Source organism: Typopeltis vanoorti, chromosome 5, assembly GCF_054136105.1.
Source record: "Typopeltis vanoorti isolate ZY-2024b chromosome 5, IOZ_Tvanoo_1.0, whole genome shotgun sequence".
Classification (NCBI taxonomy): domain Eukaryota; kingdom Metazoa; phylum Arthropoda; class Arachnida; order Uropygi; family Thelyphonidae; genus Typopeltis; species Typopeltis vanoorti.
Window position 1 is genome coordinate 113,348,400 of NC_143553.1, and position 27,114 is coordinate 113,375,513.

At 32.7% G+C, this 27,114-nt stretch overlaps 1 protein-coding gene across 1 annotated transcript in view; it reads right to left on the bottom strand.

The window, feature by feature from the left end:
* Positions 1–239: 239 nt before the first annotated feature.
* The window catches only part of LOC150106737 (uncharacterized), a 47,832-nt gene continuing 20,957 nt past the window's right edge, over positions 240–27,114 (bottom strand). Inside the window, exon 5 of the mRNA XM_090393465.1 lies at positions 240–532. Within this exon, the coding sequence (XP_090249591.1) occupies positions 240–532 (293 nt within the window). The remainder of the gene's footprint in view (positions 533–27,114) is intronic.

The window sequence follows — 27,114 nt, forward strand, 5'->3', positions numbered from 1 at the left end:
AGGAAGACGAATATAGATTTGCAAATTGATAGGCTTTTCCTGGAATTTTTCCGAGTAGACTGTCAGTAGTTTCGTCTCCAAGGATGAAGTCGTATTTGATAAGTCATTCGGGTCTTCTGATGGAAGATCTTGCTTAGGTTTCTTATTCTCCAAGCCATCAAATGGGGAAGTTCAATCTGTGAACGGAGACGATTCATCTTGAATATCTCATGTTGGTCTTCTTTCAATGAGGCCTTCAGCTATGTATTCTCCAGAGGATGAATCCATCTTTGCAAATTCATTGGATTTTCTGAAGTATTTTCACTTCGGCTATTAGTTTCCTCTCCCGAAGATGAATTTGTATTTAGCAATTCATTCGAGTATTCTGAGGGAAGATCTAACTTAGGTTTCTTATTATCCAAGCCATCAACTGGAGAAGATGAAAAATCTGTGAATTGATCTGATTCTACTCCTAGAATACCTGATTTTTGTCTCCTTTCAGTGATCCCATTAGTTATATCTTCTGCAGAGGACGAATATATATTTACAATCTCTGAAATAATAATAATAATGAGAAGAAGAAGAAGAAAAGAAGAAGAAGAAGAAATAAGACAACGCGTTTATTCATGATTATATTTTTCCTAAATCTTCTACTTCTGCTTGATATAATCTGAAAATATATCATTTCCATATCAGCAACCTACAGAGACATTTCAGTGTGATTTATTGAAAACGTGGTCGCAATACATGCCGAATGTCGATTTACTGAATTCTCGGAACTGACAATAATTAATTACACAAAAATAATTTTTTAAAAAAACATAGTCTAACCTCCACTGTAACATATTATGCTATGATCAGAATTCACTATATATTTAAAATGTATTGAAAATACCAATATATCTTGGGCTTAGCAATTTAATTTATTAAAAAATAAAAGTCTGGCAATTTATAATTAATTTTAATAATTTAGTTATAGTGAATCAGTCTTGTGGTTCTGTAATTATTCATATTCTGCCACAGAATTAGTGTAGTCTTAATAATAAAATTTTATGGTTTCATTAAAGATTATTCGATGATGGTAAAATTTGGATTACAGTCATCCTTAAAATGATTGCTATCTTCATGCCGCTGAAGGTAGCAAACATCATTATACAGCCAAAATGTCGGTTTGGCTGTATAACGACAGATCTAAACATAATGCACATGTCCGGATTTAAATTATGAATAATCCGTTAATGTTACTGATAAAATTTCAGTAATTTATTTAAAAAGGAAAAAAAAACTGACACTTTGTATATTTCAAGTGTGTGTGTGGTGGGGGGGGGGGGCGTACCAGTGCTCGTCCTCTGATTTCGAAACTAATCTATTATTATAACCCAAAGTCCGATTATTCTCATTATTTACATGTTCAACCTACAGACAAACCGAACGAAGTGTAGCAATATCTTATAAATAGTTTGACGAATTGCAACGCACTGTCATCAGGCACATGCCATTGGATAAGCAGTAACTCTTTCTACCATATAAACCAGATATAAACACGGATATTATAATATTTTGAAAGATTTAATGCATATTTATGATTTCATGCATTTAACGCTGTTTCTTTCTGTTTGATTTAGATAACGAAATCATTAATGTCCCACCTCTTATTTCTGTTAGCGTTTTTATCCCTGATTGTATCGTTTTAGACGAAAGTTGTTCCCTTTTAGCGAAAACATCACATTCTGCGTTAATACAAGTAAGCAGAGAAGAATAAATTATTCATATATAATAATATTTAAAATTTGTTTAAAAATTATTGAAATAGACACTTAGTTATCAGATTATGGAATATTCCTCTAAGTTTATTAATGTTTTCAACAATAAATTCAGTGGTATTGTTATTTCAAATGTATTATTATAAATCCATGGCTCTTAAAATTATGAGATATTAATTCAAGTTATATATGGCAGCTGTGGCTTTCAAATGTACCAAGCAGCCGTCTCTAATAGAAATATCAGAAAAATATTAATTGGAAATCTCATTTCATCCTTTCCTGCTTGTATTCAGCTCGTAATATTTTATTTTCTTTGTTACTCTTTTACATCCGAAAATATCTGGACTTTGAATCTCTTCCCCTGCTTCTTAGATTTTTATTCTTACCTTCTTTTAAATTAATATAACTTCTTAAATTACCATCTGTGCATATTCTTGTGACTTATTAAATACTGACAAAGGCGAGGTAAAAATTTGAGTGAGGTTCAGTCACTGAATTTGGCTCTTTTTTTTTTTTTTCCTTTCATTATTCGAATAGAATTGTATGTAATTGACAGACAATTATGGAAGAGTAGAAACTGACATTTGTATTCTTCGTGTTAGGTTACAATCATTTATAGTGTGATATCTTTCTTTCTTTCTTTCGCATTTAGGTTATTGTGTCAAACATTTGTCATTTTCAAAATTATGCTTTAATTAAAACATTTGCGTTATTACTTTTCAATGATTAAATAATTATTAATTACTATTTCATATTTGAATATCTAACACAATATACATACGACAACTTCATAAACGGTAATTATTATGTAAAACGTAAAATTTTTCGAATACATAAATTTAAAATAAGAATCGAATATCCTATAAATAAACAAAACCAAACTGGATCAAATTTGATATTTCATTTTCCAGGTTTGTTGCAACTTAGTTTAGCTTCGTACGGTTTGAAAGAGAAAATCACGTTGGACGGCGCTGCACTTCCTTCCGCTCTTGATATTTGCACATCTCAGTGCAGTGTATGTAGACTTGAATTGATTATTCGACTTCCTCCTCACTGTACGGTTAGTATTTGATTTATTTATGATTCTTCGCTAATCACATTATTTCAATACTTAAGTCTGTTGTTATACAAGCTTGTTTCTAAAAAATTGGAAATTTTGTTTATTTTTTTTTCAGGCACCTGCCTCTTTACTGGTAACGCTGGCACTCAGGGAACAACCAGAACCTCCTTGTCCTCCCATCCCAGATATTGAATTTCAGCTGCAGCTTCCAGGATCTTGCTAGTCACAAAGTTTTAGAAAGTTTTAGAAACATAGCACTCGTTCTCATCATAACTTTTCAGACGAACAATTTTATTTTACTTTTTCTGGAATTTTGATTATTAATTCTTAAAGTCAGTTTTCGAAAATGATTTTCTTCCTATTTATATAGCTCACAATAAAAGCATCAAATGGTTTATCCAGAAAACTCAGTTTTCTGCTTTGGTATACCTAAAATTTTGAAGACGAAGTTGAAGAAATGAATCTATTATTTTTCATGTACTCTATATTAGTTCACTTAACTAAAAAAGAATATTAGTTTTGTTTTAAATTTCTCTTTTTTCTTGAATTTTTCTTTTAATTGATTGTTAATGTAAAAATCAAGTAATACAGTACAGTATCAACAACTTGTTGATTATCAGTCTCTTTTTTCATAATATTATAATTTAAATTCTGTTATTTAAATCAAAATTTAAATAATATGACTATTTAAAAGGATAATTTAAAGGAAAATGCAAACGAATTGCAATTTAAAAATAGGATAGGATAATGAAGATTAATGAATAATTTTATGCATTTTCATCACAGGGATAGGAACTATTCCGCTGTTTAATAATCAAAGTAATAGAAATATTTTAACATCGATTTTCATTTTCCGAAAATTTCCGTTTTTCGCATGTTCCGCGAAAGAACAGTTGTTAATAACCGAGATAATAAAAAAGGTAAATTTCATGCATCTGTATTACCCTGTGTATTTCGATTTTTCTCCGACTAAAACTATCCCAATGATATTTCTTTTAGCATTTACCCGTTTATCAAATTAAATAAAAATAGTTTGCACTCGATATCACTTTGTATTTTAAAAATAATTGTGAGAAAATTCAGAACGCTCCAGTCAAATAAATCTCCCTTCGCGTCCCGATTGCACATAGCATTTAGTTGCGCACCGATTCACGCTTTTTTGGTTCGCTGCGTCACAGATGGTGGCACCACTTGTTCACCATATTCTCATTGCTCTGCAATTTGTATTAAGCTGCTCTCCGAAATTTCTCTCCCAGTCGATTTCCTGCTTTGTCAGACGTTCATTTCTGGTTTTAAACGCTGTTGGTTGCCATTGTGCAATATCAGAGACGCATTTCTCATCAACAGCTTCACCGTTAACTGAAAACCTAATCAGAGAACTGGTGAATTTGTCAGGATGACATAGGAATATGTCATCACACGAACTAACATAGTGTTCTTTCTCATTATTTGTAATCAGTCTTTGTTTGTCGTCATCTGAGCAATTCAGGTGTAGGTTTTTATGTCCTATTGCTGCTCTGCAGTTGAAGTTGGTCTTTCCATCTTAGTCTTGGATGTCCGCGGTCTATTCTGCCTGTATTTATATTTCTATGCAAATTTTGGGAATCCTTTCTATGTTGTGTAGCCAATTTTGCTGATAATCTTCTATTTTTTAAATGCTCTTTTTATCTAATCGTTTTCTTATTTCTGTGGTTTTCTTTTTATCTAATCTAGTGAGTCCCAGGAGATGTCTTACAAACTTCATCTGTGCTGCTTCTAATCTTTATCTCTTTCTTTGTTTTTGAATCCAGGTTTCACTTCCAAATTTGAGAGATGATTTAGCGGTCATGTTATGTCATCTCAATTGAGTTTCTTTAGTCATTTTTGGTTTCCAAAATTTCTTTTAATTATGCCATCCATTCTATTCTAAATTTGCATCCTTGCTTCCAATTATGAATCAGTATTGTATTGGGAGATTATATTTCTTAAGTATTTGAATTCTGTAACTTGTTCTATTATTTCTTTGTTAAGCATAATTTTGATATTTTGAATAGTGTTACCACAGATTGCCATACCTTTTGTTTTTGTTTCAGAAATTTTCATCTAATTTTTTTTTTTTTGCTATTTCATTTAGATACTTGAATTATTATTATATTCTAACAATATAACATCCCTGTTTCGTTGTTAATTTATCTTAATGTCTCTTTTGTTGTCTTTCATTTATTTTATCATAGTTTCAATATGTAGTTTATCTTCTGAATTTGAAATTAGTACTTGATCATGTGCATAAAGTATTGTATTTAGCTGTTTATTCGTTTTTAGTTTAATTCCATCTTGGACAGTTGTTTTCCATTCTTTTAGGATTCTTTTAAATAAATGTTGAATAGGATTGGGGATAAGTTGAAACTTTGTCTTACTTATTTATTTATAGTTATAGGTTCTGTAATGTTCAATCTGCAAATTTTTGTTTCTCTGTATAGACTTTTTATTGCTTTAATTAATTTAGGAGGTAATTTATCGTCCTGTAATATTTTCCAGAGTAGAATAGAGTAAATTTCTGTTCCTTTTCTTCTAAAACCTCACTGTTTTTCATCGAAATAATTTTTTGTATGTTTAATTAGTCTGTTCTTTAAGATGTTTTGGGAAGCGCAGGTCTCGAAGGTTTTAATAGATCCTCAATAGAATGAGGTCTCCTGCGGAGATGGTAGAACTTTTCCCTCCCTGTAACTCAGGATTTTCATCGTTCAAATGAAACCATATCCGACCAGAGATCACATGCAATTAACTATGAATGATCACATACTAACTTTCTGTCTACTTTTATGTTTGGGCATGCTCGGGACAATCCACTCTATGTCTTTTGTACCCCAACTATAATTTTAACCTTGACAGCCGATGCGGATGCTACTGCTGTATGACACCCAATAAAAGGATTTCTCTCAAATAAAAGTAGCATACTACCAAACAGCAACAACATTAAACAAACAGCAGCTTACAGGAAGTAAATTAATACAAAAAATTGCTAGACTCCGATGAGGCAAGTGGAGACTTCGAACAGACATGGTGATATCTTATCACAGATCTGCAAATGGGAAACAGATATTAAATATTCACTGACTTTAAATAACAATTTCTTTAATCTTAAATATGGTATATTTACGAGAATGTTATATAAGAATGCTAAAAAAATGGACAAGAGTAAACAAAAAAAAACATTGCAATAACAATTTTTGTTTTGAGTTTTTAAGATTGTGTGTGTGTTAGCTCGATAATATAATAATGCTGAAATCCATCAATTTTTGAAACATGAAATATTTTTATACTTGTACAGTGCAGAATAAAATCTGCAAATGATAAATGATGTTGCATAAAACGGAATAATTTCGATACAGGACCTAGCTATTCATGTTTTGAAGACGAAGATTATCAATAAATCGATTAATTAAAGCCTGCTATGTATCAGTTTCTTCTGGATCTAAAATCGAGGTTTGAAATTGATTAAATAGATATTTATCTATTTTCTTAATAATTCATATTAGGAGAATGTGAAACTGAATCCATAAATAAAAATAATTAATATGAAAGAATAGTCTTTCTTTGTAAGCTACTGCAGAACTAATTCATTCAGGATCATACAGTGCTCTATCTAATCTCAAATAAAAGAATATCTGCTACAATGCTTTAATTTTGCTGCTAATCGTCCCGAATTTCCATGATAATAATTCTAGGGAATCTGCTAACTTAAACAAATACTAATATATAAAAAAAAACTCAAAGGTGCTTTTTTTTTTACTTTGCTAGTGGGGTTCTTTCAAATAACAAAGAAAAAGAGTAGCACATTCTTTATAAAGGTATACCAATTACGCTGCAAATTCACTCTTATATTTAGTTTTATTTAGTATTATGAGAAAAGGCCCAGTAAGCCAATTATAAAGAGATAAGAAACTTTGTTCATCCTAAACGTAAGTTTAGAATAATTTAAACAATCAGTGGACGAAAGTCCACAGATTACTTAAAGGATCGTAACGCTCCACTGAATTGAGACGGTCACTACCGTTGCTTCCCCCAACAACATATACCAAGTTATTTATAGTAGAAGCTACTGGATTCATTCTGGACTCGCTCATTTCAGAAATAAAGTTCCACTATTGAAGGAAACAATACATGCAGTGAATTATTAAATGCACGTTGAAACAAGTAATGTGTTTGTTGTCAGTAATTTAAACTGTCCTACTCAGAACTAAAACGAACTATTTGAGCACTGTTTGTTGAATAAAAATCTCATTCCCCTCATATTTATACTGAATTTGCTACATTTCAGCATTCTATAATGTACCATCTTGAATTAGGGCTTGGTTGTCCTACCTCAGTGCAGCCCTTTTCTGACTGTTCTGATATTACGCCGATTGACTAAATTGTGACACCATAAAAATTATAAGAAACGTTTCTTAAATCCTCTCTCTGAAAGATGGGCTCAGCATAGTATTATGATAAATAGTGAGTGGTGATACGGCTGTAAAAAAAATCGTATTGCAATCATTACACAGATTTTTTAAAGTCTCATCATTATGCAATATTCTACTTTTCTAAATGTAAGAAATTTCAGTTGAAATCCTGGATACACACACACACACACACAAACGCAAACTTCTTTGTTTTCAGTCATCCCTGCAAATTTCCTTTCACTGAACCCTAAGAATAACGCAATCTTTATATGCATGAAGAAAATGGTATGTGTAGAATAGTCAACGAATTCTTTTAAAAAATTCTTTTAAATTTAAATTTTTGCGTACATTACCTGGTCGGTTTGGTTCGAAACTAACTGCAAAAGTATCTATTGTTCGACTCGCTCTCATTCTTAATTGTTTGAACTTAATTTTTAAATATAAAAAAAAACGATAATGTTCGTTATTGTATATTGCATTGTTCTTTTGATTATATGTACATTGTCCTAATATTATGTTTTTAATGCATTTTTGTCTTCTTCTTTAATGATTGCTGACATTTTTATGCGCTCTTTCCTAGCCACCAAGAAAAAGTTTCAAATTTGCTAACGTATGATATGTATTTAAGTGTATAAAACAATAAAAAATAAAAACTTCCTTCAAACCCAATTCGTTTAGCATTTTTGCCTTCCATACTGTTGAGTGCTGCATCGACCACTTTACACGCCATTTGGAAATTTTTATGTGTACCCGCTTTCTGATAGAAATCATCAATTATAAACTGCCGCCAGCTGATTCGTCTGAATTTGCGATTTTAATATTCAGAAATGGTGTTCGTCCTTAGGTTTTGAAACAACAGTTTATCTGAAGGTTACCACACTATTTTTTTTTGCCACTATGAACAAACCATTCTCCTAAGTATAAGCAAATATTTAACTGCTTGTAGTTATAAAATGCGGCAAATCGGATATTATTTCTAATACCAAGTGTAATAGGAGTGATGGAATTACGATAATACTGTCACATAAAACCGGATGGCAATTTATTTTTTTATCGGAAGCAACATATTACAGTCACAAAATGTATCCGTATCAGTACAAACAATACTCAACAGATGTCACTCCTATCAGAAGGACCAACTTCTTTGCAAAATGCGCCGAGAGCTCACATAACGAAAAGCAAACGCACCAGCTGTTTCGGAAGCTGTTTCAGGCAATTAAGGAAGGATAGATATATATATTGCTGCTGTATCAGTAACGTAATTTATGCAGGAGCAATACTTTATGCTTTCCTTGGGCTATAAACAGCATAAATAAAAATAAAAAATTCATCTTCAGTTTCTACAGATTGCGTTTGCTACCGTCCACGTATGGTACAGATTTCCAACATATTAATACAGAAAACATTAAAAATATACCCGTATATTATAAACAAAATATAAGAAGGTTAAATTTTCAAAAATTTACTAGCGAGCCTGTGACCTTCGACATCGGAATTACCCTAATTTACATTAATTAGAAATTTCTTATAGTTGGGTTTTAACATTTGAATGCATTCATAATTCCCCTCCCCCCATATTAATATCAATCTTAAATCCTTTAAGTTTATCTTTAGTCTACGGTTGTATGCCTCTCCTTGGCGTTGTCATTCAGAGCTTTAAATTGCCTTACACACGTACATTCATTGAAAGGCCTATACAGATACATGGACCAACTTGACGGATATGTGTAATTATGCAGCATATTATTATTGTAATGTGTACCTGCCAATGTTGTGACACACTGTTTGAATTTTTATCAGTATAGTGGCATAAAGTGGCTCTTATATTTAAAACTGTCTTATATCTGTTATATATGGATATTCTAACTTAAGGTAAGATGGTTTGAACTATTGCCCATATGTTAGCATAAAATGAGTGTAATATTCTTTCTGTTATTATTGTTGAAAGTCGATTGTGTTGTGGTAGGGATAGTTCCGGGCACAACTCTCTCTCTCTCTCTCTCTCTCTCTCTCTCTCTCTCTCTCTCTCTCTCTCTCTCCACAGATTCTCTTTTATTTGATCATGTGAGTTCCTTCGGGGAAAATCACACATGGGCTGTTACTATAACAAATTATTTTTCCAGGGAGAGAGAGATATATACAGAGAATTCCAATTAATTTTCTCTGTTCTGGACTAATAATGATATGTCATAAAGAAAAAAAACTGTTCTGTTGGATTAATATAATTTTAAAAGTAATTATCCTGATAAAGGAAAATTTATGAAAGTATTAAACAAAGAAAAAGAAAATAAATAGGGCTAAAAAAAGTAGACTGCTTAAGCAACCAACCAAAAGCAAATCATGTCGTTATTTTGCGCTTGCCACATTTCTTTCTAATACAATTTATGATTAGCAAAGAAAGCAAGGAACAGAGTGACGATGATTTATGATTTAAATAGTGGAACGACAGCAGAGATAATACTGTTCCATCTCAAACGTACACAAGATTAGTACACAATCTCAAACATCCAAGCCCGCAGCGGGATTCAAACCAGCGAACTGTTGGTTGGAAAGCGTGTTCGCTAACACTCGGCCAACCAGGCCGGTATAAAACACTGAATTGTGATAATTTATGTTTAACATACGTGGGCTGTTTAATAAGTAATAAGACTAATTTTACTGTAGCGAAACCACTCATCACAATATTAATTTCTGTGGAATAAAGAAATGTTGCTGTATGTATTAACAAAAGAGGTTGATAGATGGCGTATACGGGCTGATGCGCCAGTGTGTCACGTGACTAAACGCAAGCTTGTTTCGGCGCGCCTTAGAAGCGCTTCCAGTCTTAGAAATGAAAGCGTCCTTTGAACAGTGTTATGCGATTAAATTTTGTATGCGTTTGAAAAAATCGGCATCGGACACTTAACAGGATACTTGAAGCTTTCCACGATGAAGCAATGCCGAAGGCAAGTGTTTTTCGCTTGCATAAAATTTTAAGGAAGGAAGGCAAAATGTGGAAGATCTTGAACGTGAGGGGAGACCTTCAACGTCCATCACAGAGACAATGATCAACATAGCAGCGATTATCATCAAGCACGTCAAAAGGAAGCGTCCATTGCTGAAGAATGGCTTCTTATTGCACCACGATAATGCAAGGCCACATATTGCTGGTTGTGTAGTGGACGTTTTGCAGAAGAACAACATAGATATCACAACCTCCATACAGTCCTGATCTCGCACCGTGCGATTTCTGGCTGTTTCCTCAGCTCGAAAAACCACTAAGAGGCCGCCATTTCGAAAGCAACAAAGCATGTGTAAAAGCTGCGGAGACAGTTTTGAAAGAACTCTCAAAAAACGGACTCTCACATGGGTGTTTAAGAAGTGGACGCAACGTGGAGACAAATGCATAGCGTCTCACAGAGTTACTTCGAAAAAGACCATGTAAATGATGACGATTAAAGCTAATCTGTTTTCAGTATAAATATAGTCTTATTACTTATTGAACAGCTTACGTATAAAAGAAACTTCTTTTTTTTTATTATTAGTTTTCTTTCAAATATTTTGTTCTTATTAAATGAATGGAGATCAAATGATGTGTTTACCTCATTACGTAAAGAGTTTATGACAGTTTTTTTGTAAATTTACTGAGTTTTTGTTATAGAGGGAAAGAATGCACAGTATAATATTTCATTCTATTAATAAATTATTGATAATATAATAATTAATTTATAAAATAATTAAAATATTTAAAACTGTCTTGTATTTATACTTTTTTTCGGCTAACGAGCAACCCGCTCCGATAGCTACAGCAAGGCTACATACTTATAATTCCGCATATGTTTAACCGATTTTGCAGTTGTTTAGTAACAAGCTTTGCTATTGATGGTTTCGGGATCTGTTTCACTCTGGGATCTGTGTTTTCTTTAGCCACTAATGGCTAATAAAATAGCGAACAAAAAGAAACCGTTTGTAGACATTTGTAACCAGCTTCCTATTTAGCTTCTTAATAGTGTTTTGGGATATCGTGAACCTACAGAAGAGCTTAAATCACTGCATTGCACTGCAATGATCAAAACATAATGATTCCATGCTTCGTGTTATTGTTGTTGCCATATCTTTTCTTTCTTGCCTCTAAAATAACAGTAACTGGGAGTCATCATCCCCGCTGTTAGCCTAGTTTTTACGCGCTCTGCAACCATATGATTGAGAAAGGAGTGTCCTGCCGTCTCTCGTCGCTGACGTGAGGAGCTAAGGATCTTTTTCGGTCATAGCCAAGTTAGTCGGTCTTGGGTGTGGACTGCAGGGTTTTTCTCTCCGGTTTAATCTGGGGTTTTTCCTCCCGCAAATCAGACAAACCAGTCTTAAAATCACAGCGCTTCACAGACAATTACACATGGTTAAGAATGAAGACAACGACCACACAGCCGAAGAAGAACTGGGAGTCATCATTCCACGAGACCTTTTGACAGTTCTCAGGTATCCAATGCTGATATTTCTTGGTTCGCATTAACCATAACTACTTGCGTTCTTTGGACATGAGAGGAACACTTAAAGCTTATTTGCTGGTATATATGTCATTCGCCATAATGCTTGACGCATGATGCATTCATTTTATTTGAAGTCTGTTTTGATACTGACTTGATTTTTGACAAAATAATGGCTTAGTCAAAATGCTGCTTTTCGCAGCAGGTTTAGCACTTCTAATGAGGGATTAGGTGTATATATTTTTTGACTGTAAATCAGTGTGTGTGCTCACGAGGCCGGTTTGCCTGTTCTGGTGAAAAAACGCTCTACCACCGTATGAACCGGCTAACTTAGCTTTAGTCATAAGAGACCTGATAAAGGTTAATCATGTCACTGCCGCTAATTGATTCCACGTGTTTCCAATCGATCGGTTTCGCCTATACCAACTGAACTACGGGGGCTCTAATATATAGTTATACATAAGATAGTCTCATTTTCAGGAAATTTCCAAATTTAGCAAAAATACATAAAGATAATATTCTTTCCTTGCTTTTTAAAAGTAGTTTTTCACCATTTCTGAAATTCGTTTATCGCCACTGTTTTGTTCTCTTCTCGTATGTCCTTATTTCACAGTTCTTATTAACCGAATATTAAATACATGTGTTATCAGTAACTGAGACTGCGCAAAAAGACGTCAATAAGCTACATCCGTGCACTACCAACAGTTCGAAACAGAGCAGTTCACTCATTGCGGAATAGGTACGTATACCAGTAACACAATCAAAAACAGATATGTAGTTCGGTAGGTATAAACGAAGCTCTTTAATCCAAAAGACATTGGTTCGATTCCCGTCTATGACGAGAGGAACTGCTATCTGGTCTCTTTTGGCTGAAACTGAGATTAGCCCTTCTCATGTAGAAATGTTTTTTTTTTTTTTGGTCATCTGGTCATCTACCTAATAAGAATCTTGAACCAGTAAGTGAGGCACATCCTTCTCTTATGAGTTACGGGACTGGTTAGGAAGTAATTGTGAATAAGTTTAATTTCTGTTTAATATTCCTTCATTACTAATTGCCAATGGTATCGATTCTAAAGATTATGCGTGTTGGATTTATGTCTTTTAGCTGTATGCTTGTTTTGTTTGCAGTAATTCATCCATCATTTTTGACTTGCCAAATGGTAGTTTTGCATTTAGTCTCCAATCAACTCTATTTTATGGGTATTCAATTCTGATATTCGCTTTTTTATCCATTTATTTATGAATTTAACTATTCTACGTAAAGATTTTCATTTTTATTATTCTATCAACTGTTGTTTTATTAACTGTTGACTTATCTGCATATTATTTCACTTCTATATAATATTTTCACTGTTAACAATTGTTATTCCAATATTTTTTCCTTTAGTTCTAATTTATCCGCGGATTTATATTTACTTTTTTTATCTCTGTTGATATCTCCATGTTAAAATTGCAGCATGTCTCCTGGAATTTAAATGATTGTCTTTGGAGGTCGTCTTGCAAGCAATGCTAAAGATCTATTATTATTATTATTATTTTTATTATTATTATTATTATTATTATTATTATTATTATTATTTGGAGAGACCTCCAGGGAGTCAGCGACTCACCGAGGGAGATACCACACACACACACACACACACTCACACCATCTATCATACTTGAATTCATTCACTCTGCTTTCACTCACAACATCCAATGGCAATCCATTCCAATTATACACCACCCTCTGAGAAAAAAATCTAGCCCTCACATCCTTCTTGGCGGCCTTCATTCTCAGCTTTCAGCGATGACCTCTCGTACTTTCTCCACCCTCCATAAACTGAAAAATTCCATCAATTGAAATCCTGTAAGACCCTTTCAGAAGTTTGTAAGTCTCAGTCATATCATCCCTCTTTCTCCTGTTTCTAGTGTCTGCAATCTACAAATTCTCAATCTCTCTTCACACTCAGTATTCCACAATCCTGGTATTATTCATTACACTCTTCTTTGTACTCTCACCAATATATCAGAATCACAACGGAAATCAGAGATACGCACAATTGTCCAAGTGAGGTTTTATTTTGTCTTGTAAAGAGGCAAAATAACAGCCTTATCTTCACATGTGAACGTTCGTTTCAGCATTGCAATTATCTTTTGAGTTCTATTTGCCATCTTTGTTACTTGGTTTCTAAACTTCTACTTCCTATCTATTAACACTCCAAGATCCCTAGCCTCATCAATTTCTTCTAGCCTAATCCCAGCAATATAATACGACATATAATATCGATTCATGTCGAAGTGATTGACTTTCCGTTTACTGACATTGAACTGACACCCATTTTCCCATGCCCACAATTCCAGCCTATTGAAATCACTCTGCAATTACTGCATATCAGCACCATTCCTGATTACCCTATCTATGTTTGCATCATCCGAAATTAGCTGTATGTCGCTTGTCAAATCCTTGCCAATAACATTAATCCACAGATTGAATAGCAGTGGACCAAGCACTGATCCTTGTGATACACCACTGGTTATTTTTATTATTTTTTTTATTAATCTTCGTACTGGTCATGGGCAGTACTAATCTTACATCAGGTCAAGACCTGATACAGATCTAAACCTTTACAAATGTTTTACCCTATGCCTGTTCTAGTTATCCTTGTAGTCATTCTCTGGTGGCATTGCCATGCCACCAGTGTGTTCTGTAGGGCACTCAAGGAAAGAACTTTTATATCCTGCGTAAGCCCAAACTGTTTTAAGTCCTTATAGCTATCTGCACTCCATATGCCATCTAAAGAGATGACGGCGCTGGAAAACCTCAGAATTGCCCATGCTGCTCCTGTATCTTACTATCTAGATCTTGGTTATTCTTATAATAGTTTGCCTTATTATTATGGCTATATGATGGTGGATGCCCTGCTCTCATCACCTGGGCATCAACTACCCAAAAACGTCACCATCTCTTTTAATCACTAAGTCTGGCTTACATAAATCCGCGGATGTCCTCTAATGTGGTTCCACCGCAGTCTCCCAACCTTTGTTCTTAAAGAGTTCAGTTGTTCAGAATGGAGACCACGGTGTCCATTCTCTTTAGACATACAATTTTCTCCTCAACTTTACTTCTTTCTAAGGTAATTGTAACAGGTTTTCTTTTATATTTTTCTTACTTAACTATTTAGCAACCGATCACTAGCAACCGATCCTAGCGGATCAGTTGCTAGTGATGTAGAATAGTGATGAAGAATTGTTATATTATACCTCACTCCAGATTGGTTGAAACTCAGTGTCACATGAAATATTGTTAGTAGTAGTAGTACTACTACAACTACAATCATACAACTCAACTCTAACTGGATTGAAATCATCCGACATCATTAGCAGTACTTCCCCTCCTCTCTATCCTTCCTGAAAACACTTCTTAGATCTTGAATGGGGACTCTTTCAACAAAACGTCCTTCATTCAAGATTTAACAAGAAACACAATTCTGAGCTAGAAATGTTTGCACTATTAGTTAAGTAAGAAAAATCTAAAAGAAAACCTGTTACAATTACCTTAGAAAGAAGTAAAGTTGAGGAGAAAATGTCTAAATAGAAATATATTGTTAAAATTATTGATGTTTAAATTATACTGTGTAGGAATGTAAATCTAAGTGCGAGCAAAGGTCCATAGGTTACTAGCTAGCTGCCTACGATGACGTAACGCCACAACGGAAGCGTTCATGAAAGGCGAGTTGAACTCGCGTTCGGCGAAATGAGCGCGCTTCAAAGAGCAGAAGTGCGATGCTATCGCGTAGGCGCGAATATGAGAGCACAGAGAGAGATCCTCCATTACGAAAAGAGGGCGCTAAAAAGAAGAATAAAAAGCGAGTTCACTCGGGTTTGAACCCACGTTTTTTTCTGTTCCTGTTTTCTCATGTGGACAAAGAGAGTGCTGACCGATCGACGGCGCCGGAAGTAATCTCCTTCCCGGTTGCTAGCTGAAGGAGTCGGGCATGGTATACGCGAGCTGACTGCAGATACCAACTAGGGCCATCGGTAAAAGTTTACCGATGCGAAACAGCGGAATAAGTTCCCCAAAAGGACGGCCGAGTTGACGATATCGATCCAGTAGACGAGCACTTTATACGGCAAAGTGCAAGGAATGGCGATTTGCGTCGATCAGCGTGACCTCCAAGTCGACGCGACTCGATAAAGCAGAAAGACATCTGACTACAAAGGACGGACGAAAATAAGCGCGATATCCTCTCAAGACACTGGTAAAGTACAGTAAATTCCTTATTCTTGTAACGATTAGTATTGGGGCAAAGAGAGAAGAACAGATTTTTGAACGAGAAGAAAGAGAACTTTTAAGTGACTTTTGTGCTCAGTAACGTGTTAGTCATATTGGACTAGTAGTCTGAAAGCTTGAAAGTATGCAACACTCAGTTGAGTGTGAATTGACCTTTGTTAGCAAGTTCTACTTAGAATTTTGAATCACTGTTTTATGATGAATATGTGCCTATTTAATCTAGAGATGTAAAATTAGAGTATTTTGATAATTAATGTGTTCCATATAGCTCAGCTAAAGAATTAGAATTCTGATATGACATACCGTGATATGAAAAAGTTTATTGTATGCAGTTTTGATAATTAATAAACATGATTTTTCTATGTAAGTCTGAGTTTGTCTGAGTATGAGATTGAAATTACCACTCGCTAAAGTTCGAACCTGTGAATAAGAGGAAATTAAAGAAAGTTATGAAAGTTTAGGCCATGACTGCAATGTTGAAGTTTCTATAGGCACTTAATACCTTAATAAGATTAGGTGATACTTGAACTCTGGGAAGGTTTCTATGTACAAGAACTCTTCTGTACTAGGACTCTGGCTGGCGCAGCTAAAATAAAATAAATTTTGTCAGAATTCCGAATATAAAAGCAGTCCCAGAGAGATAGCTTAGAGATTTCAGGCTTAGTTGGTACGACAAGGAATTAGCATAGAAAATTAACAAAAAAGTGACGCCACACAAAGACAAAGAAATGAAATATTACACACTGTACCCTTGATACCAGTTAGTATAGATTTACTATACCATTCGTGTACAGACATGTTAATCTACTTGCTTGTTCTCTTGTATTGTCTTCTCTGTAGTCTATGTGACACAGTTGGACAACTTGCATATCTCTGTTCTCTAATGCCTTACACATGCAGACATCTTTGCACACATTTGATGGATGCGAACCGGACAAACATAAACCCGAAATCGTTCTCTCTCCTCGTCAACATTTCCATGAAAAATCCCATTAGCATAATTAACACAGTTAAATAACATTGTCACACTTACACTCACATTCACACCATTCCTCTCTTTATAATTTAGTTTCCCTGCCTCTCTGTGTTAGGGCTCATACCAGTTATTTGTTTTTCCTGACTCCTGATACCAAACGCATTCAGGTGTAAGCCGTCTCGCTTATACAAAGCCAGTCTTCCTTCAAACTCAATCCACACATTCAAAAACTCGCATCCATTCCTTCTACAAAGCCTACGCATGGAATCGTTTGCCATCATATCCCTTCTTCTTAATTCATTTTTATCATAGCGAGGTAAAATAGTAATGATTTTCACTTTCTTACTCTTCACTCCTACTGCCTTCTAATATCTTGTCACACCTATCAATGATTTTTTTATATTTTTTTTTTAATTTTTAACGTATATGAAAATTATTATTAAGTACTGTGGGTAGACTATCTAGATGAAATAGAAACTATGCTCTATAGGCCAAGAAACGTCTGCATGAAAGTGATGTTTCAAGTAATTTCAGGCTTTCAATAAGAAAAGTGGTGACACATCTAGTGAATAAAAATCTCAACTCTCATACATATCCATGCTACAGTTATATTAGAACCTTTTGTTTCTTTAATCCAGAACTACAGATATCTTCTGAAGAAGAAATTATCCTTGAGCATAAATAAAATATGGCAAGGGGAAAATATATTTTTTGCCTTCCGACAAGTCATAACAACTCAGAGAAAACCATAAAAATGGAATCATTTTAACGATTTACGGATAAAAAGATGAAAAGAATACGAAACAAATATATTTATATTAAACATTTCATTGGTATTTATTTGACTACATTAATTTAATACTTGATTTAGTTTACAATTCTTAAGAAGTAATTATTTCTTCGCCTTGAAGATGGCATCACTTTCTGCTCATAGTGATTTCAGTTTGACTTTGGAAGTATCAAGCGATGTATACGACGGAGAGAAACATCTGATTATTGAAGTAGAATCAATACTGGTAGTACTCTTAATAATATTCGGTACTGTCTGAAAAACAAAAGAGAGAAATATATATGTGAATCTGATCACCTTTAATGTACTCAATTTTCTTCAATTATTATGTCAGTTCCAGACTTTTCATTCCAAGTAATAAAAAAAAGTGTCCATTAATATATGATATTGTGAAAACAATCACTTTAAAGTACATTACTTACTGGATCCAAGGCAAATGAGAGGAAAGAAATCGACATTCAGAAGTGTGGTCAAAAGCGGTGATATAATGATTACTTGCAGTTTAATTGTAACGGATCCCTGAAAAAAAAAAGATAGAAATAACAGTAGGCTTTCTTAAAGGATATCAAGATGTTACTCATCAGAAATTTAATCCGAAAATATTTCTTCAAACGTGTCAGTGAGCAACGTAAGTCAATTACTGTTTGAAAGAGCCCATAGATACACTTTATTCAATACTCACCGAACAGTCTGAGGGAATTTGTATTTTGGCTGAAACCGAACAGTCACAATTCAAGCAAACATTGGCCTCTCCAACTACCAATTAATAGATTTGCTTTCAACAGATAAGAAATGTCAATGGGAAGGCCAACACGAACTAAAAGAGAACAAATTTTCTTCGTTGTAGAAGTTTTCAACAAAAACAAAGTAAAAAATCTATTTATTTTGTTGTTTTCTATGCTTATAAAATCTGACTTTCTAAGATGAGATTATACGATGAAGTTAATAAATAAGGATATCAAACTTACTTAATCGAATGCAGAGATCCACGAGAGTCCCTGGAATCACTTGACAAGGCGTCAAAGAATTTAGTAGGCAGTTATCAAGGGTGACATTTCCAAGTTGTAATTTTGGAACTTATATGAAAAAAAAATTAATAAAAGTTGAAAAGCACGATATTGTAAAGTGTTAAAGCAATGAATAAATACTACTTAGTTTTCACAGTAAATGACAATTTCTTCTCCCATCCAGTCCTCAGTGAATGATTTATCGTTCCCCAAAAATAGATAAATTAAAATTAAATTAATTTCCAAAATACTTACTCTGGGATCGATTCCCCACGACAAGAAACATCATCATTAGCAACGCTGAAACTGCAACTCTATTCATGGCAGACGACGCTGAATTTAATGATCTGTAAATACTTGAAGTACGCATTTTTATAGTAAATTCAGGCTGAACATTAGCCAATGAAATGTATATGTTAATATTGCATATAGTTCTCAGTTTACGTGTTTCATAATTTACTAGTAAAGGTTTGGAAATGCATCAGCACCAAGAATCAAAGAAATTTGCGACACGACGCAGGTGGATAACATGTATGACTTTCAGATAACATACGTATCCGAATTATACTTTCCTAATGATATACACGTGTTAGGTTCGTGTCGTAAGAAACTGATTTCATACTCTTCTAACATATCACGCAGCATTGAAAAATATGGAATGTTGTAACTAAACAGGGGATATGGTGCATTGTGCGTATAATAAGATATATATAATTTTATTCATTTTTATATCTATATTATAATGTATCTAATTAAAAATGAAACTTAACCAATCACTGAGTTTCACTCTTAAAAGTTTAAAACTTGACCATAGCACTTATAAGAACATGATTTTAATATCGGATTTGCCTTAGTATGGAACTTCTTAAAAAACACGAACTCTGCTAAGAAACTCCTAATCTCCTATTACTTTTGATTAAACTTTCAATGACCTGACAACTGTGTCGGATTATTGGTTATCACGAAACTAAAAACCTTAGTGTCTTATAAATTTAAAAGTTGTCGAAAAAGTTGTATTCTTCGTAAGAAAACTCTTGACCATTACGTAAGGTATGACAGCTAAAGAAAAAGAATAGATGAAATTCTATCATGTTGCACTATCATTATATATTCTGATTAAAGCCAATAAGAATAAAATTTGTTCGGCTAAATACCAAATTGCCAGCCCATCCTCGTTCGTTCAGTATCCAGGTAGTTACCTAACAGGTTGCACCACGAGAAGGTGAGGATTGGCATTAGGGCAGAAGCCCTGGTCTCCTCTCAGTTATATAGTTTCGACCCTTAAGCACCCTTTTACTTTTTATATTTATAATAATACATTTATTTATTATTTACTCGCAAATTATTACAATTCCAGTTTATTTTTTGTGTTTACTGTTTATTAAATGCGTCAAGATGAAAATTGCATAATGTGTTTCGGTAGCACAATCGTTAGCTACAAAATCCTTCGGTTGGAAACAACTGAGTTCGAATTCCGTGTAAGGGATGATAAACATCATGTATTAGAAGGCAGATAACATGTAATTAATAACTTCAGATGTCTTCGTATCTTATCTAGGATAACAAATAATAACAATAGCTTTTGTCTTCAAAACAGAACAAAAAGATTTTCCATTCATCTGGTTATTCTTTCTTTCCTCTCAAGAGATGCCCTTTTCTCTAGCCCTTCCACTGCGAGGAATATTTGACCTCAGCGTTAATCTTCCATTTACACATACGTCTGATGATGCCGCAAAAGATAATCGAAGATTCCTAGCGAAATGGACATTTGGGGAAGATACGAAACATGCGAAATGTTTCGACTTTTCCAGTAATTCCTACTTACTCTTCTATTCCTACGCTTTCTGTATTTCATTCCTCAGCTTTCGTCTCAAAATTACATCGCATTATTCCTCCAAGTACTCTGCTTTTGTCAGCTCTTACGTTAGAGACACTTGAAACAAAGAAAGAGAATTTCTGTTCTTTATTAAGATTTTCATAATGGATTGGTTGAACAAGCTTGTTTTTGATCAGAGTAAGTGCTAATACGTCAATAAAACATAATATTTGAAAAATATATTAAATAGCATTTTTGCATTACCGTTCCTCATGGGATTACCAGAAAAAATGTACTTTATTCTTCTATTTCTTATATCCACACAATAAAGAAAGAGCTGTGAGACAGCAAGAGAGTTTTTCAGAAAAACAAAATTGGAGATGTAATGAAGCATAATGTTATCACTCTTTTCAAATGCTAGTAAACGGCATAATGTTATCACTGTAATCAAATGCTAGTAATAAGATGTCATATGAAGCTTAACGTGTCCGACACCCTATTCACCTCTCTCTCTCTCTCTCTCTCTCTCTCTCTCTCTCTCTCTCTCCTCTCTCTCTCTCCTCTCTCTTTCTGTGTGTGTGTGTGTGTGTGTGTGTGTGTGTGAGTAACCTTTCTCTGGTCTCTTTCAACGAAAGGTCAGTTAGTGAATCTCATACGGAGGTAGGGTTTTTTCACCCTGAAACTCGGATTTTTCGTTCCCCAGAACATGCAAACTCACGATTCTTTCAGACATACGACTCCTCCAAATATAAGGAATAACCAACGTATTCAGCAGGATTTCTGTTCCGAATGCTTACATGTAAAAATGTAGGTCTACGCGTGAGTGTAAATTAGGATAGCATAGGAGAGAACAGTTTGGCAACACTTTTTAATTAATAATAATAATGATTATAATAATAATAATAATAATAATAATAATAATAATAATAATAATAATAAACAGGAATATTAGCCCACTGGAAGCAATTGAAGTATGTATTAAATTAAAAAAATAAAAACACAAGTTAAAATTAATTCAAACAAATAATTCACTTACTAATATTAAAATAAATATCGTAACAGATTATTTGCTGATATCTGTTCATTTTAAAATATATTATTTATTAATCAATTACCTGATATATCTTCTTCTACTACGCGTTATTCCCGCTTCCCCTGCAGGGTGAAAAACGCCAGATAAACTGGCAGAAAAAACCCTATTGACCGCGCACAAGACCGGCTAACTTGACTATGCCTGAGGAAGATCCTGGAATTCCTCACGTCTACAACGGGAATCGAACCTGGGACACTCCTTCACCAAGCATATGGTTGCAAAGCGCAAAGCCATTAGGCTAACCGCGCGGTAAATAGCTTATATATAAATTCATTTAAAGGCCTCTGAACTGCGCAAATATAAACAATGTGAAAATTATTCGAAATTGGTAAATTTCAAAAATTCCCTAAGAGCTTTATCTTTTTCACTAATTCACTTCGATCTATTCAAAGTAACTTCTCATTTGGGCGAACAATGAGTTCACTATCTACCTATAAAAGATAAAATATTAAGAGTACATAAAAGATCGTTGAAATGTTCAACAGAACATTTAAAATTTGCAGAAGTGATAATAATTTTTTCAAGTGATTAATTTTAGTAAGTTAATCATACCACTCTCTTACTTACTAAAATCAATTTGATACCATATTTCGCCGTAAAAAATGCTGCTTGTTTTGGCGTTCAAAATTTCATTTATCCAGTTTAATAATCTATTTTTGCATCACACTTTTTAATTACTGGATTTCAATTTTCTTAAATGTTTTGTTTGAATTTATCTGGATGCGAAGGATTATTATAATAGCATTCTGGTTTTCTCAATATGCCATGAAATCTAAAGATAGTTTCAAAATAGAATTAGAACAAACCAAAATTATCCTGTTTTAACTGTGATATGTTAGTTTCAGATTTCAATCAAAATTTTTTTTACAGAAATTATTCTTGTATTAAGTTTTATGCAAATTTGTACTACAAATTTTCAAGTTCCATCTTCAATATCAGAGGACTGAAAATTAATTGAATTATAAGAAATTACTAAGGTAAATTGGTGATCTCTATGTTTTATGTGTGGGTATATGTCCTCGTTTAATAAATGTAAAATATTTGCATTATGTTAAAGAAGAAATTTCGTAATTTAGAAAGAAATTAAAAGTAGAGAATGGCGAAGAATATAATAAGCAAGGGAGGGGAATTTAATGCAGTTATACAGATTAGATGACAGAAAAGCTAAATATAGAACATGTAACATAACGTATAAAACACAGAAATGTAGAATCTATTTCACACAGCAGAACAAGTTACCGAAATGGGAGATTATAATGAGTTTCGTGCTGTCAGCACGATGTCACTACTTTTTATAATGCACATACAGAGAGAGAGAGAGAGAGAGAGAGAGAAAAGAGAAGGGAAGAGAGAGTTACTATTAATTTATATTTCAGCGACGTAATCATTAAAATGTTTCAATTTGTATATTTTTCAGAACGAAAATTGGCAAAATTGTTAATAAGTTTTTTTTTTGAAAAACAAATCAGAGTACTCATTATCTAAAGTTCCAATATACACTATACTATTCTTATGAAATTTTTCAGCAATAAAAATTAAACTGAAATCGGTTTTGAAATATAGTACTGACATAAAATATTATCTTCTAATGTTTCTGGCGACTCCAAAAAACAGCTTTATTTCCTGAATGTAGACTCTATTTAAAGGCTTCTCAATTGCTCAAATATATCAAGTAATTTAAATTCTGTATATATATATATATATATATATATATATATATATATATTTATTTATTGTGTATTCCAAAACAGGAGAATGTATTATAAATTACGACACCTTCAAATAATTAATAACCTCCATAAAATAATGTTAAATTGAATTCAAATGAATTAAATAATACTAATTCATATTCATGGAAATAATTCCCATCCGTGCATATATACTTGAATTTAATAATTTAAATATCACGACTGTGTTAACTGCCTTTTTCTAATATGTATATATATTATTTAATAACGTTAAAAAATGAAATAAAAAGTAAAGTAATGCAAATGGATGCATAATCAGTCTACTTCAGCAGACATTTAATAAATTCTAATACATATGACAGGCGTGGTAAGTCTCCAACCACATATTTGAACTATTAGGCAATATACAGCTGAAATAAAGGAATACGTTTTGCTTTTGTAACCACACACACACACACACACAGAGAGAGAGAGAGAGAGAGAGAGAGAGAGAACATGAGTCATCTTTCCTCGTAGGCTTTTCGCCGATATATTTTATTTATTAAGCTAGAATAATGTACAATATACTAAAATACTAAAATGTTCATGGACATATATGAAATATTCAATTAATTTGTTAATTTAACGTTTTAGTGAATATTTTATTTACATTTGGCAAACATAAATTCTTAGAGAGATAATATTAAAATAAATATATAACAGAGCATTTGCATGTACATGGGATGAGATATTTTGAAATAGTTACACGTACAGTACAGAATAAAATGAAAGCTTTCGTACTGAAGAGTCCATTTTCATTAAGTGTCAAATAACATTTTTATAATTTTTTACTACTGATATTTTTTTACAATAACAAGGTTCACTATCATACAGATTATTTGCGTATATACAATGATCCATATTATATTTTCTGTAAAGTATAAAGATTCAGTATAAAAAACAGAGTATATTATTTTTTTATAAATAAACATCTTAACTAGTTAAATAGTTAAGAAGATTTAACTAGTTAAATCTTCCTCGAGTAATTAAATTGTATTTAATTACTCGAGGAAGAATGTGAATGCAACTCACTATACAGTAAAGTAATATAACACACAATTCACCACAGTAATACAACACGCAATTCACTACATCACTGCAGAATACTAATAACAACATTATAATAATTTAATATAAATATACTGCATTTTGTGATTGGTATTTTTATTTCAATAGATTTTGTACACTATGTATTTAAGGCAGATATTTTACAACACATAATTTTATAATAATATTAGAAATCATATATCAATATGAATATCAAAGTTTGTTTGTTGATATATAGCATTTCATTATTGCTGCCTTTTTTTACAAAAAAATTCAGTATTCAAATTAATTGAGAACATTAGTTTTTTAATAAACATATTTGATTATACGGATAGTGTTTCTTCTGTCGTTCTAGAAGCATCTACTGAGTTTATCCAAAACAGATAATAGGCGGTGATGTTTACGTGGTTGTGTTTCAGACCCATCACGAGTAGTCTGATATAGGTTAACTGTTTATGCTTGAAACATATATATGAAGATGTATTATAAATATATACATCTATACATACATATATGCATATACACACATGCACTATATATATATATATATATATATATATATATATATATATATACATAAAAATATAACGTGTGTGTATAACAGTGGACCTCTCACGATGAGGCTTTGACTCCATGGAGGTTTTAATAATAATAATAATAATAAACTTTACGATGTTCATTACTTCTTGATGCTGGGATATACATATGTGATGAATATAAAGATTAGCAGAGGGATGAATTCGAATTTCTAATATTCTACAACTCCCTGTCTCCACCAACTCAATCCACCAATTACAATGAAATGCAGCTACAACATCGCCATCTACCACCCACCACCACAACCATTAGGTGGTATTTGAACCTGCGGCCTTTGGGCTGTATAGCGGAACGGTAACCACTCGACCAACCAAGAAAGAATATATATTTAAGAAATATGGATAATAACATAAATACTGTTAAAGTAATGATCTATATCATTGTATAAAGTGAGTGTAACAGAAGAAAAACGATGGTTGCCGTCAGTTTTTAAACTTGCATAATTTAATACAGTTCATTGGATGGGAAGAGAATCAGAAAAAAGAAGTACTTAAACACTTAAAAGTAATATTCAATATACTAATAATAATAAATAATATATTCCAGATAAATTATGTGCATTTCTTAACACGTGATTAAAATCAATCACTTAATTTTGTAACGTTATCTTAACCATTAATTACATTAAAATATTACTGCAAATGTAATTTCATTCATATGCTTTTTAAGAAAAAAAAATTCCAGTACACTCCGATGCATACGTAAAAAGAAAATAAAATTATATAACGATGTAAGATTATACAAAATTTTATCTTATAATAAAAAAAATGCACGATTGCATCACTAACATATCATATTAAAATATATTTAATAACCGATTATGATTATTAAATATGCACGGGAACTGATAAATCAATTTTCTAAAATGTATTAATCATGGTTTGACATTAATCTGCCGCAGCAAAGCAGCTCTATAGGTGCCTTCTCCGTTCAAAATATCGAGCTTGACTACAATCGCAACCGTAGCTCTATCAGTACGAAGCTCTTTCGTTGGAAAGAACTAGGATCTATTTGTGGGGAACCCTCATACGGAGGTAGGGTTTTTTCTCCCTGAAACTCCGATTTTTCGTGACCCAGAACAGGCAAACCAGTCCCGTAAACACACGCTTCTGCAGACATACGACACCTCCAAGAATAGGGAATAACCAACCTATTCCGCAGGATTTTGGTTCCGAATGCTTCCATGTAAAAAATGTAGGTCTACCCGTGAGTGTAAATTGGAATAGGATAGAAAAGCTTGGCAACACTTTCTAATAAATAATAATAATAATAATAATAATAATAATAAACAGGAATATTAATGAAATTAAGCACACTGGAAGCAATTGAAATATGTATTAAATTAAAAATATAACAAAATAAGTAAAAATTAATTCAAACAAATTATTCTCTTATTAATATTAAATTAAATATCTTCACAGATTATTTGCTGATGTCTGTTTGTTTAAAAATATATTATTGATTAATCAATTACCTGAATATAAATTTCATTTAAAGGCTTCTCAATTGCGCAAATACAAACTAAGTTAAAATTGTTCTAGAATAGTAAATTTCGAAAATTCCTTAAGAGCTTTATCTTTTTCATTAATTGATTTCGATATTCTAAGTAACTTCTCATTTGTGAGAACAGTGAGTTCCCAATCAACCTATATAAAACAAATTATTAACAGTACATAAAAGATCGTCGAAATGTTCAACAGAACATTTAAAATAGGCAGAAGTGACAACAATTTTTTCAAGTGATTAATTTTAGTTAGTTAATCATACTACTCTCTAACTTAAACATTTCACGTTCTGTTATTTTACAATCACTTTGATACCAAAGTTGGCAGTAATAAATGCTTATTTTGGTCTTCCAAATTTTATTTATCGAGTTTAATAATCAGATTTTGCATCATACTGTTTATTTAATGGATTTCAATTTTCTTAAATGTTTTCTTTGATTTTTTCTGGATGCGAAAAAATTTTATAATAACTGTAATATTTTACCTGTTTTAACTGTAATATTTTAGTTTCAGATTTCAATCAAAAATTTTTATTACAGAAAGGTATTCTTGTATTAAGTTTTATACAAATTTGTACTAGAAATCTTCTAGTTC